Genomic DNA, 16,712 nt, shown 5'->3' with positions numbered 1-16,712 from the left:
ACAACTGGCATATTTAACTGAATAATTATTGTAATTCCTATTTATGTTTCCGCCAACGTTTTGCGCAGCAATAACATAACACAGCATAACAGGTAAATAGTTACGAAGTATTTGTGGTGGCAAAAGGCTCCCAATGAACAATTACTTCATATTTCACATAAGCATTTTCTAACACAATCTTTATACCGGGAAAAGAAAATATGGAAGAAAGAACAACAGCACAGAAAACAACATATAAAATGTTGTATTTGAGTATTTCCCAAGTAGTGATCAAACCTTTCTGTGGAAATCTGCCTCAGAACTTACCACAAACCAGAATGATATTAAAGAAACCTGAGAGATGATACAGTCATTCTCTCCCAATACAAAACTAGCAAGATCTGGGAAAAATGTTAAATGACAGATTATTAGAGAACCATCACCTGATATACAAGATTAGCATCATATCAAGTCAAATATCAAATTCAGGCACTTTTTAATACATTCTCAATACAGGTCTTTTCTTCTAACCGGGGAAGCCAGATGCAACATTTGATACTGGAAATGCTGTTCCAGGGCAATACACCACATTGACTGGGCTGACTAAGGGCATATAAAGGGAAAATTCTCTAATATAAATACATCTTGTGTATAAAGCGTCTTTGAGTCCTGTCATTAGCCCAGAAACAAGTGAATTCTTCCCAAAGTCAGTGGTACGTGCCCTTTTCAAACAACGATGAAAGAAACTCAGTAGTTAATTTGTGCGCATACTCCTCCACAGAATTTTGTAGACAAAAATCAAATACAATAAATACATTTCTTTCAAAAGTTATTGTGTACAGAATACAGAACTGAGAGATGTGAAATATTTACAGCTGTAACATTAGTTGAAGGCTTGACCTTGCTTTCCTAAGAACTGTTGAGTAGCTCCTGAAGCTGTTCAGCTGTTTCCTGGACTATGGGATCTGTGTTCAGATTGTAGGAAATCACATTATTTTGACTTTTTCCCCAATTATTTTTTCAAATGGATACCTGACACAGTTCTACACAACGAGAAAGGCCTTTTACATAATCCTGGATATCCAGCCTCAACAGTCCTTCAAAGAGCTCTGCACTTTCCTCCATAAAGAGTTTGCTTTTAGCACTATATTAAGTCAATTAAATATTGCCACTCACTTCCCAGCCTCACACAAAACCGTAGAAGCCACGTTAAGACAGTACCTCGAACCAGGAGACCTATTAAACAGTGGGAATCAAAACCTGTTAGCAAAGCAGGATAAACTGCGGCAGCTATGGACTGCACCTCCCATTAGCACAACACATCGTGTTCACCAACTCAAGCATTTTGCAGTGTGGTTATCATCATTTTACACTCACAGATAGACTGTGCTGAGCAGAACAACTGTAGTTAACCATTGTGGAGTCTGTAGTCTTCGTTCTAGTCTAACGACCTCCTCAGTCATTTCAATTCAGCTGAAAGAAAGCCTGCAAACAGCCTGAAATATATTAATTGTAATCATAAGCATAATAACCAGGCTAGAAGAGAACTTCAGAAATCATCTAGCTTACCCTCCTGCTCTTGTATATTTAAACATCTCAAAGCTGTTGATCCAAGTGATATGGGAGGGGCTTTTTAAACTGGCATAAAGACAATTACCACATTAATTTTTCGCCTATCAACAGGCAGAGTGCGGATGTGGGGGGAGTGATTAACTAAAGTAGTTATTTCCCTTTGAAGCTGACAGCAAGTCAGAAAACTCTTTGTGCTTTTCCTCCTTGCTTGTTTCTTTGTATAAGGCACTGTAGTCTGCTTGTTTTACAAAACCATATTTGTAATTAACCCCAGTTTTGCCAAAAAATCCTTTGGGAGCCTGGCACTGTAACATTCTAAGCTCCACTTGAAGTGAATCATCAGTGACTGCCAAGCTTTAAAAAGGAGATTCTTCTAAGTTAGCCAAAATCAGAAAACCAATCTTCCCCTCCCACAAACACTTGAAACAAATTGCCAATTACAGCAATTATAATAATTTTTCACGTATTAAGCTTTCCATCTCTTGATTCTTAGTTAATTAGTTCTCCAGCACTGAAGAGGTTTCTGCAGTAAATAAAATGTCTAATTTTAAAGTAAACAGAGGGACAAAAAAAGCCAACACTTCTCACTGCCCCTCCCTCTCAAAAAGAGAAAAACTTTGCTCTGTTTGTAGAGAACAGTAACTTACATGAGCGGCTTTTCCAGTCCCTCCCTAATTCCCAGGAAGGCTCTGAGGATTTAAGTTTGTAAAATGCATTGAAGATAGAAAGGCCACTGTGAGGTAGTACCACAGCATTCCTGTTACCTAGCTCATATCTGTCTTTTTTGCAGAACTACAAGAGCTTTTTTAACCCCGTTTCACAAAGATTTCAACTCAACCTTTTATGAAAGGAGAACTATAAATAGCCTCTTAGATTAAAACCCTTAACAGCTGAGAAGGCTGGAAAGGGAGGTAGATATTATCCACCTTTCAGTACTACAAATTGGGGCTGGAAGGGCTTAATTACCAAGATATACTTAAGAAGACACTAAAGGCTGCTATAAAAATGACTCCAATCACAGCGGCTCCACAGATATCGCTCCACCTGGGAGAGGGGAAACCATCATTTCTGTCTCTTCCCACGTACCTCTCCTGCACCCCACACTGATAACGGGCACCCTGAACAAACAGCAGCTTTTGCCGTGCAAAAGTCCCACTGCACGTGTGGAATCTGTCCTCCCCGGTGGCTTAACAGACCCTCTCACATCAGGCAAGCCAAGGATTCGGCTTCTTTTGTTTTCACTTTGAAATCTCAAAGTGGGGACACACTGTGTAACATTTTGTGCTGCTACAAAATAATTTCAGCCGATGTCTTGGCTTACAAATGTCTCAGGCAGAAATGTGAATTACACACTTGGTGTCCTGAAATGGGGAATTCATGGTTTTCCTTACAATTTTGTCTGTGATGATGCATTCTTTTTTCTGATTTTTTAAATTACAAATAAATGTGTAATTCACAATAAATATTCAGTGAAATAATTTCTGTTTACAGTCAGGAAGTCCTTCTGGTTTCAGTACTCCTGTGCTAAGCTTTTTGCAATGGTGCTCAACTGGATATTTGAAGTTCCTTCATATATTGTACCTGAAATCAGAAGAAAAGAAATTAGAAGACTACAAAACCACAGGGACCGTATTAAGAGAGATCAAGAGATTGCTCTAACAGTCCAGTTAGAATGTTTACAATTAAGAAATGAAGCTTTGCTGAGCAAGTTCCAGAAACAGGATTATTATTTACATAAATGTTTGTATTTTATTATCTGCAACAATTAAAATACTCTTCTGCTTGTACAACATAATGACAAGATGTTTTCCTGAAAAGCAATTCCTAAATAACCAACAAAAACTAAGTATTTACAAATTCTATCAGCAATAAGAGTCAAAGGGTAATATTGTTAGAAATGTCAAACTCTTGGGTCCAACGATTAAACTGGTAAACAAGGAAGTCTTGAAAATGAAACTCCACACAAATTCACATTTTAAAGTCACAGAAAGTATTTTCAATATTTTTTTTTAACCCAAATTTTCTTTAACAGAATGGGATGCAATGTGTGTATCTGTATTTTTTTGGTACCTAATTAAACTTTTAAACTATCCTTACATACGCAAGTATTTATACCTGAAGTTTTACCTTCTTATACCTGAGCCTTTGAATCTGGGTTGATAAAGCCAGTCATTCATCCCCAAACTTTAGTACTCCTAGTGCTACAAGAAATAAATGTTAAGAAACTATCACTCACCTATCTTGCAGTCCCGATAGTACTTTTCTATTGGATAATTCTTTGTGAATCCAACACCACCCATCCACTCAATACATTTACTAGTTGTCAGTGTTGCAACCTATGAACATAGTTTCAGAGTTACAATTTCAGGATACGAATTCATACAGGTGGTAATAAGTTTTATTCTTTGTAGCTATTTAAAGCAAACCCAAAACAGTAACTAAAGCAGGAACAAGTCATTGTATTCACGCAAGTTATTTTAGAATAAAAAAGACATTTTTCTAAATTGGAGGACATCAAGAATTCACTAACTGTTCTTTCAGTAGTGCATATAACGGACTATGAAACAGACAAGCAGCAGTACACAAGACAGCAATCACAAAAAGGCAGAAGCAATCCAGGTTTGAATCGCACTAAGACTCGCGGTTGTGACCAGCAGAGTGGAAATGGTCACAAATAGAGTCTCACCGTGCCACTTCTCCAGCCACAAAAAGAGAATTCGGACAAAATGACATCTCTCTAGATGAGTGAAAATACTAATTTATTTTCTCTTCTAATGTTGCTTGGTTTTCAGAATTTTATTTAGGGGCTGAAGCAGTTAATTCTTTGGTGGCTCACTTTACATTCCACGCACGGACTGAGAATGAGAAGATAAAAGGACGTACACGGACTTCACAGGAAGACATGAATCAGAAGTTATACATTCAGTAACAGAAGACACATCTAAACAACAGCGAAACAAATCCACTGAATGACGAGACCGCAGGTTACCTCAGCAGCGTAGTATTTGGCCATGCTGGCCTCCTTGATGAACGGCCTCCCTGTCTCCACCAGCCGGGCTGCGTTGTAGGTCAGCAGCCTCGCTGCCTCCAGCTGCGTGGCCACCTGAGCGATCTGGTGTTGCATCCCCTGCGAGAAACACACCACAAATCGGGCAGAACCAGCACATCGAGCAGAATTTCTAGCAAGAACCATTCTTTTCACCAAGGAACACACTTACGCTCTAAAAGAAGAATACAAAATCTAGGTGGTCTAGTGGTTTGCACATCTCTGCGTCTATGAAATGGAAGTTGGAGAAACTCTGGGCCACCCAAGTCCTTTTAGGAGCTGCGCTCCCATTTTCTCCTTCCCTCTTCTTGCATTCAGGAGTGCTGGGGAACTTCTTGCCTGGCTGTCTGGACAGGAGGGTTCAACATGAACCTCTCCGCATCCAAGAATATCAAGGAAAATTTCAAATCTTAACGTTCTCCTCCGCACCACAAAGGCACAGGTAGGTTGAAGCTGTATTTTTATTTGAGAACATTAATATATTATTAAGTCTAGTTCCCTGATGAGCTTAACCAAGAAAGACTTGAAAAAAGTATCTCTTAAATAAAGTAGAGAACTAGCAAGGTGACAACCACGTCTTCCCATGTCCTGTAGCCATGAGACAAGAGTTTGGAGCAGCGGAAAAGTATAAAGGACATGACTGGTCTGAATCCATTTGATTCAAGGGGCGGGAAAAAGGTGATGGAGCTCACCTCTAAATGGTAGGGATTACAAAAGAATAGGTTTATTTAAGGAGATCCAAACATTATGATGATTGAAAATGAACATTTAGTTGTCTAACTTGCTCCTAAACCACAATGAAATCTTTCATCTTATTAGAACATCTAAAATTTGCAAAAATATGAATGCAGGTCAAAATAACAAAATGATTCGGCAATTATAAATTCCACTTCCCATTCAAAAAACGCAGTTCAAATAATTTCCTAGATATCTGTGGGCGCTTCCTAAAATTTGTATAAATTATGAGTAGTACTAATGTTCCTTCCCTTCATGTGAGATGTAGGTTTCTTGTAACAAGAAAGTTACTATAGTAATTACAATTATATATCTTCCTTATTAAACTATAGATCATTTTTGCAACAAAGAGTCTTTTTCATTTTAAGATACGGATATTATCATGAAAACTAAATGTCTTTGTATAACACAGGAAATCTAATAATTCAATCAGTTTTCCTCATCTTTTTATAATTTCTAGTGTCTCTAGAAACAGGCCTTCCCCTGCACCTCATGAACGGGTATAAAAACTGGAACACATTCAACACACTGTGATATTAAAATCAGAAGAGAAAGGAGTTCCACGTGTATTATTTTTAAAGGCAGTAAATATACTATCAAGGAAAAGGAGTTATGTTAATAATGGTTTGAAGTTTTAAATGATTTATATGGTGCTTGCAAAGGCACAGGGCATTGAATTTATATATTTCACATGGCAGATGAATGCTTGTCTGAAATTACTTTGACAAATCATTCTCAGATATTGAGAAGTAGAGACACGACACAGTGTGGAGCACAAACTATTCAAATCAGATTACTAATTTGACAAACTTCATCTACTGTCGTAACTGCTACCCCCTTTGGAAGAAACTTCCCATGTGTTCGTTAACAAGTACCTGGAAATCAAACACGCTTTTCCCAAACTGGACTCTCTCCTTTGTATAGGGGATTGTATGGTCAAAACACCCCTGTGCCAGTCCTAACATCTGTAAGAAATACGACATATTGAGGTGAGTCAGGAAAAGAAAACTAAACCAAACCAAACCCAGCCATAAACTTTGAGGAATAAGCCTATTCCATCCTATTCCGTTCGTGAGTGAAACTTTCTTACTAAAGGCAAAATATTTGTGAAAACACTGTCACTAATACTTCAACAAAAGTTATGAGTTAAGTGTGGTTGCACAAATATTAAGTGTTTCTGGCAAAATTCTTAATTACATGGGAAAATTACCGTAAACTAAAGATCTACAGATGTACATTACACTATTAAAGTAAAAATAATTTGAATGATTGTCTTCATTTGAAGGTGCCAAGAAAGTAGCAACTAGGATATAACAACTACCTGACCTTAACTTTTAATGAGGTTACAAGTGTAACTGAGAATAATTAAGAGTAAAATCCAGATCATGTATTTTAACGCCAGAGCCTCTTTATTATTTATCTCTCTGAGATCAATGGGGCCTTCAGCCCTGGTTTTTAAAAGCCATACCAGGAAAAGTTTAATCACATATAATCTTTAGAAATGATGGAATAGCCAACCCATTTAGCAGCATAGTGTACCACCATGGGGACGTCTAAATTTCATCACGACTATTACTTCTGGTGTGTTTGCAAACTAGGGCAAAAGATAAGGGAGACTGATAGTACAGACATATTACACCCTATACGGTACAACTACATCCACAATAAAGTAGAAGCAAAGAAAAGATTACTTTCAAAAATAAATTAAAAATATAAAAACTTGTCAGAAATAATATTATTATAGGGCTGAACCTGATTTCCATTTAAATCAGTAGCAATCTGAGATCCAAACTGAGTTTACGACAAAATACATTTTGAAATAAGTCCAAGGTCAGCAAATATCTTCCCCTAAGATGCTGTAAAGTGCAATTTTCAAACACAACAATGAATCAGGACGCTTCTGCTATCAAAAAAATATCTTAAAAATAAGTTGACTTTTAAAAACAAGTTGTTGGGAAAACATCAGTTAGCATAAGGTCACATTTGGCATCCCATACAGTCACAGTTGGATGCATTAATATTATACATTTCAGTGTGTTATATTTTCTGCAGCTAGTTCTCTTACTAAAATAAATTTGCATAATGGAAGATAAAAATGTTGATATATTTCAGTAGCAATAAGTTAACCACCAAAGACAAACTAATTGCCATGTAATGTTTTCTAAATCTATTGCTTATGTCACTGAAGGAGAATTTTATCATTTATTGTTGGTTCAGTATTTTACTGTAACTTAGATACAGGAATAGCGACATCTAGTGGCAATTTAGTTTTTAATAAAGTATTTTCTAAATAGTTTATTCTTTTTAGCTTTAAATATTTTGCAAATGTCAATCCAAATCCAAAGTTACATACTGGTTGCATTTGGTATTAAACTAAATTACCCACCTGTGCAGCGATACCTATTCTGCCGGTATTTAGCATTCCAATCGCGTACTTGTAGCCTTGTCCAACCTGTCCCAGGATATTTGTCTCAGGAACCTAAAGAACAGAACCACCCAATTACTCCTGTTCTATTCTGCTTTGCAATTGCTAGTGTGGTTCACTGGTGAATCAGTGTATATGTTTTATTTAATGTTCCTCATAAGTAAAGGCATAAAACATAAACCAGACATCTGATTCCTAGAATATCAGATTAGAACATTTCCCCAAACACATGATTATAAAGTGATGATTAAGAAAAACTGTATCACAGTTTAAGAAACCCGACCCCCCTCCAGGCTTCTGTGAAAGAATAGGAAGGAAAAAGTTACAATCTGCCACAGAATCAGTATGCCTAAGGAAAAAAAAAAAAGGGAATTTAATTAGCATTCTTTCGTTAGATGTGGTCAAGCTCCAATTATACACAAATTATGCTTCAATAGCTAAACACCTTACAATACCTTAACATTTTCAAACGTTACTGGGCAGGTAGAAGACGCTCTGATTCCAAGCTTGTCCTCCTTCTTCCCTACATGTAGTCCCTCTGTGTTGCGATCCACTATGAAGCACGTAATTCCCCTGTATCCCTAGGATGAGTTACAAAAATAATCAAGAACTGGTTTTTATACTAATCTCACCAAATGGTGGTCTAAATATCTCATTCTGATACTGAAATTTCACGCCCGCTACAATACACACTACATTACTAAATAAAATACTGGCGACATCACCTATTCCCTCTATGTCTGCTGATTGTGGCTTAACGAAGGCCAGAATATATTTTTCTATTAACATATATTTATATATACTTAACATATCAATATATAATTATTAATTAATAATTAATTACTATAACAATTAATTAAATATTACTATATATAATACGTATTTATAAAATATGTCTATACTGGAAATCACTGGTAAAGCAAGTTACTGCTGTGCAGTAAAGTTACTGCTCGCTGTTGGAACTTGTATCACAAACGAGGGCCCAGTCTAACATCCAGAACTGCTGCACACATTTTCCTTGTGATTCCAGTTTGCAGAACATGGATATCACTGTTTCTTCACTTTAGAGAGGGAATATACTGAATAAAGTACTCTGAAATTGTTATGATAGTTGTAATGGAAAACCTCAAAGAGTTGATTTGGAATAATGATAATGATTTGGACAGGACACTAAATAACACAGTGACAACACGAAGATTGTATAGCCAGTCTACACTCTGGCATTTCCTACATACGTGCTTAAAATTGTCACATTTTTGAAGTCTTAAGCTAAATTCTTGAAGCACAGAATGGTGATTCCTGATAGCTGTTGTTTTGCCTTTTTCCTACCACGTAACTCTTATTCCCAGTTCTCTCACTCATTCTTGTTCCCTCAGCATCTCCCTGGCCAGCAATTTTGATTTTAAAAATAAATATCTTCAAGTTAATTTTTTTTTTAAGGAAGAGCCACTGGAAGGAGTTTAAAAAACAAATAGAAGTTTTAAACAATTTAGTTTTGTATTTATTACTCTACCATATTTCTACAGTACACTTTAAAGCCTGCAGTTGACTTTTCTGAATCTACTACCTATATCCAAATTGGTGACAAAACTTAAACATGCATATTCAGCTATGCATATTTTTCCCTGAACATACTTTACTACAGTACACTTGTTAGTTCACTGGTGCATGTAGCCTAAGCTCTATTTTGCCTTCTAACAACAGCAACTTGTTAGTTAAATCAGGAAGGTTGGAAAGACTGAGATTATCTGTTCTTCTGTTACTCGGAATAATACCAATGCTCTTCATTTAAGCAATTATGATTCTGACATTTTTATTTTCCCTAGTGGGAGGAATTTATTAAATTGCTCAGCAAGTTCTCATTTTTGTTGGGAAATATTTTTAAAGGTTTGCTGTCAGCTAGGAAAAGGAGCAAAGAATATTAACTTTTAACATGAAATTATTAATATAAATCCATAGTTTCGTGTCATTTCAGCTGTCACTCAAATGCAACTATTCTTCAGCAACTTACTAAGGACGGATCTGTATTTGCCATCACAAAGAAAACTCCTGCGTGTTCTGCTAAGCTAATCCACATCTTTGAGCCATTGATGATATAATAATCTCCTTTCTTTTCAGCCCGAGTCTTCAAAGAAAAAGCATCACTGCCGGATCCAGCCTCCGAAAGACAGAAACTGCCTATCTGTCAATTGAAGGGGAAAATTCAGTTTAATTTGTACTGAACATATTGGCACAACATAAAACAAATTCTGCAATGAAAATAGTTAGAAACAAGCAAAAGTCTCTTAAATACAAATATTTCAACCTACTGCATCAAAGTACCTAAGTTTCAGATATGGAGATTCAGAATAGAAACACTATGTATTTAGACATCTTGCAGAGTCGCTTGCTTTAAAAGTTCTTTTTGACAGTAAATTAAATTTTAATAAAACTAATAAGCATCTTCCCACTTTTAACTCTCAGCTACTGATGACAGGGTGTATCTATATCACCACAGATCTCAGCTCTAACCAGTGTTTCAAAGTTCACACATATTTTCCAATCTTACAGTCACACGTTTAGTTGCTGCAAAAAAAAAAAACCCACTAACATTATTTAACTATTAAAAACTATGTTATCGTTTAGTAAAGTGAGACTTTGACTCACTGTATCTTTAGCCACTCTGGGCAAGTAAGTTCTCTTTTGTTCTTCTGTTCCATACATGGTAAACAACTTATTTATTAGCGTGTTTTGGAGTTCACATAGAAGAGCTACAGCTGGATCAACTTTGGCCAGTTCTTCTACCACCAATATGATTGAAAAAAATGAAGCTCCAGTTCCTCCATATTCTTCCTCAAGCTCAATACTCATCAGCTGAAATGTAAAAGATGAAAATATATTAATTTGGTAGTTTCTGTCAACAACTTCTAAGTCCAAGCTGATACTTAAGAGATTAAAATAAAAACCACAGAATGTATTTCCAGATCCTTCCCCAAAGACCCATTTTCCTTCAATACCCGTAACAAACTAACAGTTCATCACAGAAGTTGATAGTCAATTCATGCAAGAAATAACTAACGTGCAGTACACAGGCCAATCATCACCCTAATCTGATTACATTTTCCAGAACAATTGCAATCTCAACAGAAGTCTAATATTTAGAGTTGTCATTGTATAAAATGACATTCCTTTATATTTGATAGCAGGACAGGCTAAAATTGAAGCCAGGAATGAACATCAGGATATGCACAACACAAGTCCTCGTGGTTGCCCAGTCAGGACACAGAGGAGTCCTCATACCCTTTTCCAGCAACATTTACAAAAATCATGGCAGTTCTAGCAGGAGGGGGAAAAGACAAAGACCTCAACGATACGATGAAGAATGTGGTATGGGAGAGGGAGAGATGGAAGGAATATTACAGTAAAAAAATGGAGAGTGATAATGCAGTAAAAAAAGAACAGAAAGTTGTCTTGCTGTTAATAAATCCAAAATGCTTAAAGATTCATTAATTCATTTGAATTATATCCCTCAATCTTTTAATCTAAAAATCTGAAAGTGCACAGCTAGAGATTCATAAAATGATGCCGCTTTCTGAATAAAAGATTAAGTAAAAGTGTGCAGACCCCTTGTTCAAATAATCCCTGTATTACAGAGTCTTCCATTTTCGAATTCTCATCCATTTTTTGCACCAAAGGTGCAACTCGTTCCTGAGCAAATTTTGTCACTGCAATGAAGAGAAGAAAGAAAGGGTGTAAGTATTCTAATGCTCTCCTTTTGAAGATCAATGTAACAGTAATGGGGGACTTCTGACAGGTTATGGATGTATCCCCTGACTCTCCCAGATGAGTTAATAAAAGGACAAAAAGCTGCCCAAGTGAAACAAGGTGATGTGCTACGAGGCTCAATTCTAATTGCTTTCTGAACTCAGCTGCAACTCTCTAAAACGAAACAAATACTTCCTATAAATTCAGGAACTTTGAAAGCATCTCAGCAACACAACAGTCTCAACATTTAACTAGAATTAAACAACGAAAAAAAAATAAGCTAAAATTTCCCTTCTAGTTCGACAATTCTGAATTTTAACTACACAGATAATAGGTACCCATATTTTTCAGCATTGTCTCCTCTTGGGTGAATGTTTGAAGGGGAGCACAGACAACTCCATCACTGGGTAGGTTTGGCTTGAGTTCTGATTTGGAGGATCTAAAGACACATGGAGAAGCCTTCCAAGGAGCCACATAGGCCAGAAAGTTTCTTTTCAGCTGTTGATAATAAATACAGAACACGCAAACAGTTAATAGAAATTGTATTTGTATACAGACAGCAATACACAATTTTACCCAGTGTTTTCATAACTTACATTCAATGTCCAGTTTGAAAGATTTTGAAAAGATATAAGCCCCCCAGTGTCCTAAAACAAAATATTCTTTAATGATGCCTCTTTTAACCCCAAACAGTTTTCTTTCTGGAAGTTTACTAACATAAAGTTATTTTACAAAGCATTCACAAACATTAATTTTAGTCAATTTCGGTGTTTACAGGCAATAAACCTTCTTGATAGTATTTATTTTTATAGATGATTTTGCAAGTTTGCTGCAGCATGCATAGTACGAAGTGTATATTTTGACAGAATTAATATATTTATGAACAAATATGTTAAGAGTAAATGTGAAATAGACATAGCAACATTTTTTACAGAAGACTTGTTAATTTTAATGATAGACTTAGTTTTCTCCCTGGTTTTCTAAGGACCAGCAACTCTTGTTTCTAAAGCAATCTGATAGCACTTCATCTGGATTATTGGTATTTTGCTGTGAAAGGGCTTAACTTTTAACAGCACTGTGGATTTTTGTATTCAAACTGAGGTCTTATTGACCACTTAATGATTTTCAGACTAAGCACAAGTTTCAGAGACACAGCCGTGGCATATGAATGCTTCTGTATAGTTCATTTCTGTATAGTTAGTTTAAATCCTACAGTTAGTATGTTGCTAGTACTATGTAACTAATAATATGTTTTATTTAGTTGGTTTATTTAAAAAATACAGTAAGGAACCAAGTAATTTATGCCTGACCTCTCCTCATTTGTCCACCATACACAACAATTTCAAACTATATCAAGAAGCATTGGTTACCCAACCAAGAAAGCAGAGATATTGCAGAGTATTTTACTATAGGGGGAATGGCATTAAGAACATGTGGCAAAAGTCACAAAAATGAACAGGACAGTGGCTTTTGGGACCGAGCTACATATAGTGATTGTCAGGTGTGTGGACATAGATAATGTGACAAGTAATTAATTTTGCACCTTGGAGAACTATAAACTACTTAGTGTTCAAAGACTCACTCAAGCAGATCACAGCAGGCTTTAGAAAGGAACATGTTTGGTTTCAAAGTTTCTAACCACAGAATTTCTCAGGATTTTTGAAAAGGTTATCATAATGAATATGGTCTGGCTCAAAAAGTAACAGGCTAACAGTAGCTAAACTGCTGTGAAATGTATTCCTGAAAAGCAGCATTCAAGCAAGAAGCACAGTTCGACTGACTGATCTCAAAAGAGGCAAGGCAGAAAAATGGCTTTGCTCTTGTGGCTCCCAAAACCCAACTTATTCTGTGGTTAATGCCTACAGATCAGAATTTTGCTACAGATACCCATCACTATTGCCATGTCCATCTAAAGTGTGGAAATATTAATGTCTTAGCAAGACACCTGCTGACAGAAACCCCCAGTAGAGATACAGCTGTGCCATAAAAGTAACGTATACACAAGCGTATGCTGCCAATATAGATTTTTGCCAGCACCACTCCTCACCCCACAGCGAGCAGACCAACTGTGCCGTAGCCAGACCGTGATTTAGCTCACAGAACGCAGGACAGTTCTGAAATGCACACTGTGATAGCAGCATTCCTCAAAAAATGGCAGAAGTTTGAGGTCAGGAAGTAAAAATCCCTTTGATCCTTCTAATAATTCACTCCCTTTCATGTTGGCTTTCAACACCTGTCAACTCCCTGGCTGAAGAATTGATGTAAACAGATCTACAGACTCCTTTTCTTGGAGACAAGATTCGTAAGTCTGTTACGGTAAGGAAACTCTGAATTTAGCATAACCAGCCGTACACAATGAAAATAGTGAGAAGTGGTAATATAGAAAACAAATATTGCCGTGAATATTCCATGTTTATTCACATTCAACACCCTTGGTCACATAAAACAACTACTACCTGGTGGGGCTGATTCAGGAATACAAATCTGAATGATCAGCAATAGCTACAACACTTTCCAATGAAGACTGAATTACTGGAGACACTGCAGGTCTTCAGAGAAAACCAGAGAAATAGTTCCTTTAATAAAGATAAAATCCAAGGCAACCATGTTCTGGAAGCTGTCAGACAGGAATGGATTATTTGCAGAACATCCAGCTCTGGTAGGGTCATTCAACACCCAGTTGTGTAAGACTATTAAATATCCAGCTGTGTAAGTCCATATGCTTAGCAAGGTCTGCGAAGGAAAAATCTAAATATACACACACACAAATATATATATATATTTAACACTGTATGTTTCCTGAGCACTTATAGGATTACAAATCACACATACTTCCTGCTTCTTCTACTACTTTATTTCCAAGTACAAAGAAAAGAGCATTTTTCTTTCATGGTGGCACAACCAAAAATGAATCACTGAGAATATTTCACCAGTACCAACCAAGAGCTGTCAGGACAAACACATGGTGCCTTTTTAAGATTAACTTTTGAGATAGTCACATGTCCTACCACAGCAGGAGAAAACAAGGCAGCTCTTAGCGTACTTTTGCAGAGAGGGTTTGACAAACCGATACCTGATTGAGATGGTGCGACAGGAAAAAAAGGAATATTCATAATGATGTTACCTTGAAAAGTCTTATTATAAAACCAGTAGGTTGGCCCCAAGGGATGGGACCTTTGTTGGCAACACCCACACACAGAGCAGCAACCCACAGGTATGCCAGAGCAATAGCAGTGATGTTTTATTTCAACATTTAGATTTAAAAAGAAAATAAAGTCGCTACATTTTTTTTACATTTTTATTCTTAGAAGTCATGCAGCCATAGAGCATTTCTAACTTCCAGACAGCTATTTAAAGTGCATGTGCGTTATTTAAATGTTTTGATACTGTGGCTTTTTTTCCTCTTTTTCTGTAGGTAAGGTAATGATTTACACTGTGACAAGATTCAGACTGCTTGCCCCACTAAACACGTGTATTTGAAAATTCGTTTCTGGGTTGCTGATAACATTGATTTTTCTGTTTATCTCCTTTTTTACCTCCACCTCGGCTCTTTAAAGATCAGTTATTTTCGTTTCCTTCTATTTGTTTTACAATCTAAAATGAGGTTTTAATGCTGGCAGACCTGGCAGCACCAGTAAGATATAAATAAAGGCCAAAGCAATGTATTTTCCTAAGCTCACTTTACTTTTCTTGCTGAGTTCCACTCCTGCACCCATCCTAGCTGGTTTCCAGACAGCTCCTATTTCTCAGCAGAGAAGCTTTATCACAGGACACTTGCTTGCCCTCATTTATGGCATTGGTTTTGCTTTATTTCAGTTGGCACAACACACCCACAAGCTGCCATGAGAAGGTCCTAGGCCAGCGTGTCTTCTCGCTCTGCACATTAAAAGCACATGTGTGGCACAAACCCGGGTTTTCTGCTTGTTTCCTTTGTCTTTTTACCACCTACAAATGTCTGGTCTGTTTAGGTAAGTTAAGGAAACATCCAAGAACCTCTGCTGCTGGACTTCTCACAGACACATGGCCCACGTGCTGCTCCAACTTCGTGTTTCACAAGACTTGCAAGAACTTTTCATAGCAGCAAGATACAGGATCACAGAATGGTTGGGGTTGGAAGGGACCTCTGGAGATCATTCTTCACAGAAAGGGTTGTCGGGCATTGGAACAGGCTGCCCAGGGCAGTGGTGGAGTCACCATCCCTGGAGGGGTTTAAAAGGCGTTTAGACGAGGTTCTCAGGGACATGGTTTAGTGCCAGATTTAGGTTATGGTTGGACTCGATGATCCTGAGTGTCTCTTCCAACCGAAATAATTCTATGATTCTATTATATGGTCTAGTCCAACCCGCCTGCTAAAGCAGGTTCACCTAGAACCACTCCTCCATACCAAAAAAACACAAGACAGAAGGAGAGAAGGTACTTTCATAGAATTACAGAATCACTTCAGTTGGAAGAGATCCTCAGGATCGAGTCCAACCATAACCTAACCTAACTCTAGCACTAAACCATGTCCCTAAGAACGTTATCTAAATGCCTTTTAAACCCCTCCAGGGATGGTGACTCCACCACTGCCCTGGGCAGCCTGTTCCAATGCCCAACAACTCTTTCCAGAAAGATTTTTTTTTCCTAATATCCAATCTAAACCTCCCCTGGCACAACTTGAGGTCATTTTCTCTCATCCCGTCACTTGTTACCTGGGAGCAGAGACCAACCCCCTCCATGCTCCAAGCTCCTTTCAGGCAGTTCAGAGATCAGAAGGTCTCCCCTCAGCTCCTGTTCTCCAGCTGAACCCCCCAGGTCCCTCAGCCGCTCCCATCACACTTGTGCTCCAGCCCCTCACCAGCTCCGTTCCCTTCTCTCAACTCGCTCCAGCACCTCAAGGGCTTTCTTGGTGTGAGGGACCCAAAACTCAAAGCCACCCTCACTTCCCGCACAGCTGCACCTGAACCGGCCGAACAGACCCCGCTCCCCCCAGCTCCGATCGCAGCTGCCACTTCCCACAGACGTAACGGACGCACGGAACCGTAACCGGCGGGCTGAGGCGAGAGGCGCGGGGGGAACTCCCGCCCTGCAGCTCCCTCAGGCGCGCGGCGTCGCCCCGCAATCTCGCACCCCAGCAGCAGCACAAGGCGCCCACCCCGCCGAGCGGCCCCGCTTCACCTTCCCGCAGCTCCTCAGCCACCCGCCCGCCGCCGCCATGTTGCCGCCCGCCCC

The 16,712-nt window shown here is 38.0% G+C and overlaps 1 protein-coding gene across 3 annotated transcripts; it reads right to left on the bottom strand.

Annotated features, from left to right (window-relative positions):
• Window positions 1-230: 230 nt before the first annotated feature.
• Window positions 231-16,703, bottom strand: ACADSB (acyl-CoA dehydrogenase short/branched chain). Of its 3 annotated transcripts, none has more exons than XM_082052304.1 (11): window positions 16,659-16,703; window positions 11,840-11,999; window positions 11,361-11,461; window positions 10,404-10,610; window positions 9,769-9,939; window positions 8,213-8,338; window positions 7,719-7,811; window positions 6,208-6,297; window positions 4,541-4,678; window positions 3,788-3,887; window positions 231-3,132 (listed from the first exon to the last, which is right to left on the bottom strand). In XM_082052304.1, exons 1-11 carry the CDS (start codon window positions 16,695-16,697, stop codon window positions 3,062-3,064), a joined length of 1,296 nt encoding a protein of 431 aa, XP_081908430.1. In that variant the 5' UTR covers window positions 16,698-16,703; the 3' UTR covers window positions 231-3,061. The 3 variants fall into 3 exon arrangements, with proteins under 3 accessions (XP_081908430.1, XP_081908431.1, XP_081908432.1); XM_082052305.1 differs by lacking the exon at window positions 16,659-16,703 and adding an exon at window positions 15,495-15,695; XM_082052306.1 differs by lacking the exons at window positions 11,361-11,461; window positions 16,659-16,703 and adding an exon at window positions 15,495-15,696.
• Window positions 16,704-16,712: the final 9 nt, after the last annotated feature.

The sequence above is a fragment of the Streptopelia decaocto genome (assembly GCF_964273445.1).
Source record: "Streptopelia decaocto genome assembly, chromosome: 5".
In the NCBI taxonomy this organism is placed as follows: Eukaryota; Metazoa; Chordata; class Aves; order Columbiformes; family Columbidae; genus Streptopelia; species Streptopelia decaocto.
The sequence above is the reverse complement of the archived record's forward strand: the minus strand, read 5'-3'. Positions and strand labels throughout refer to the sequence as shown.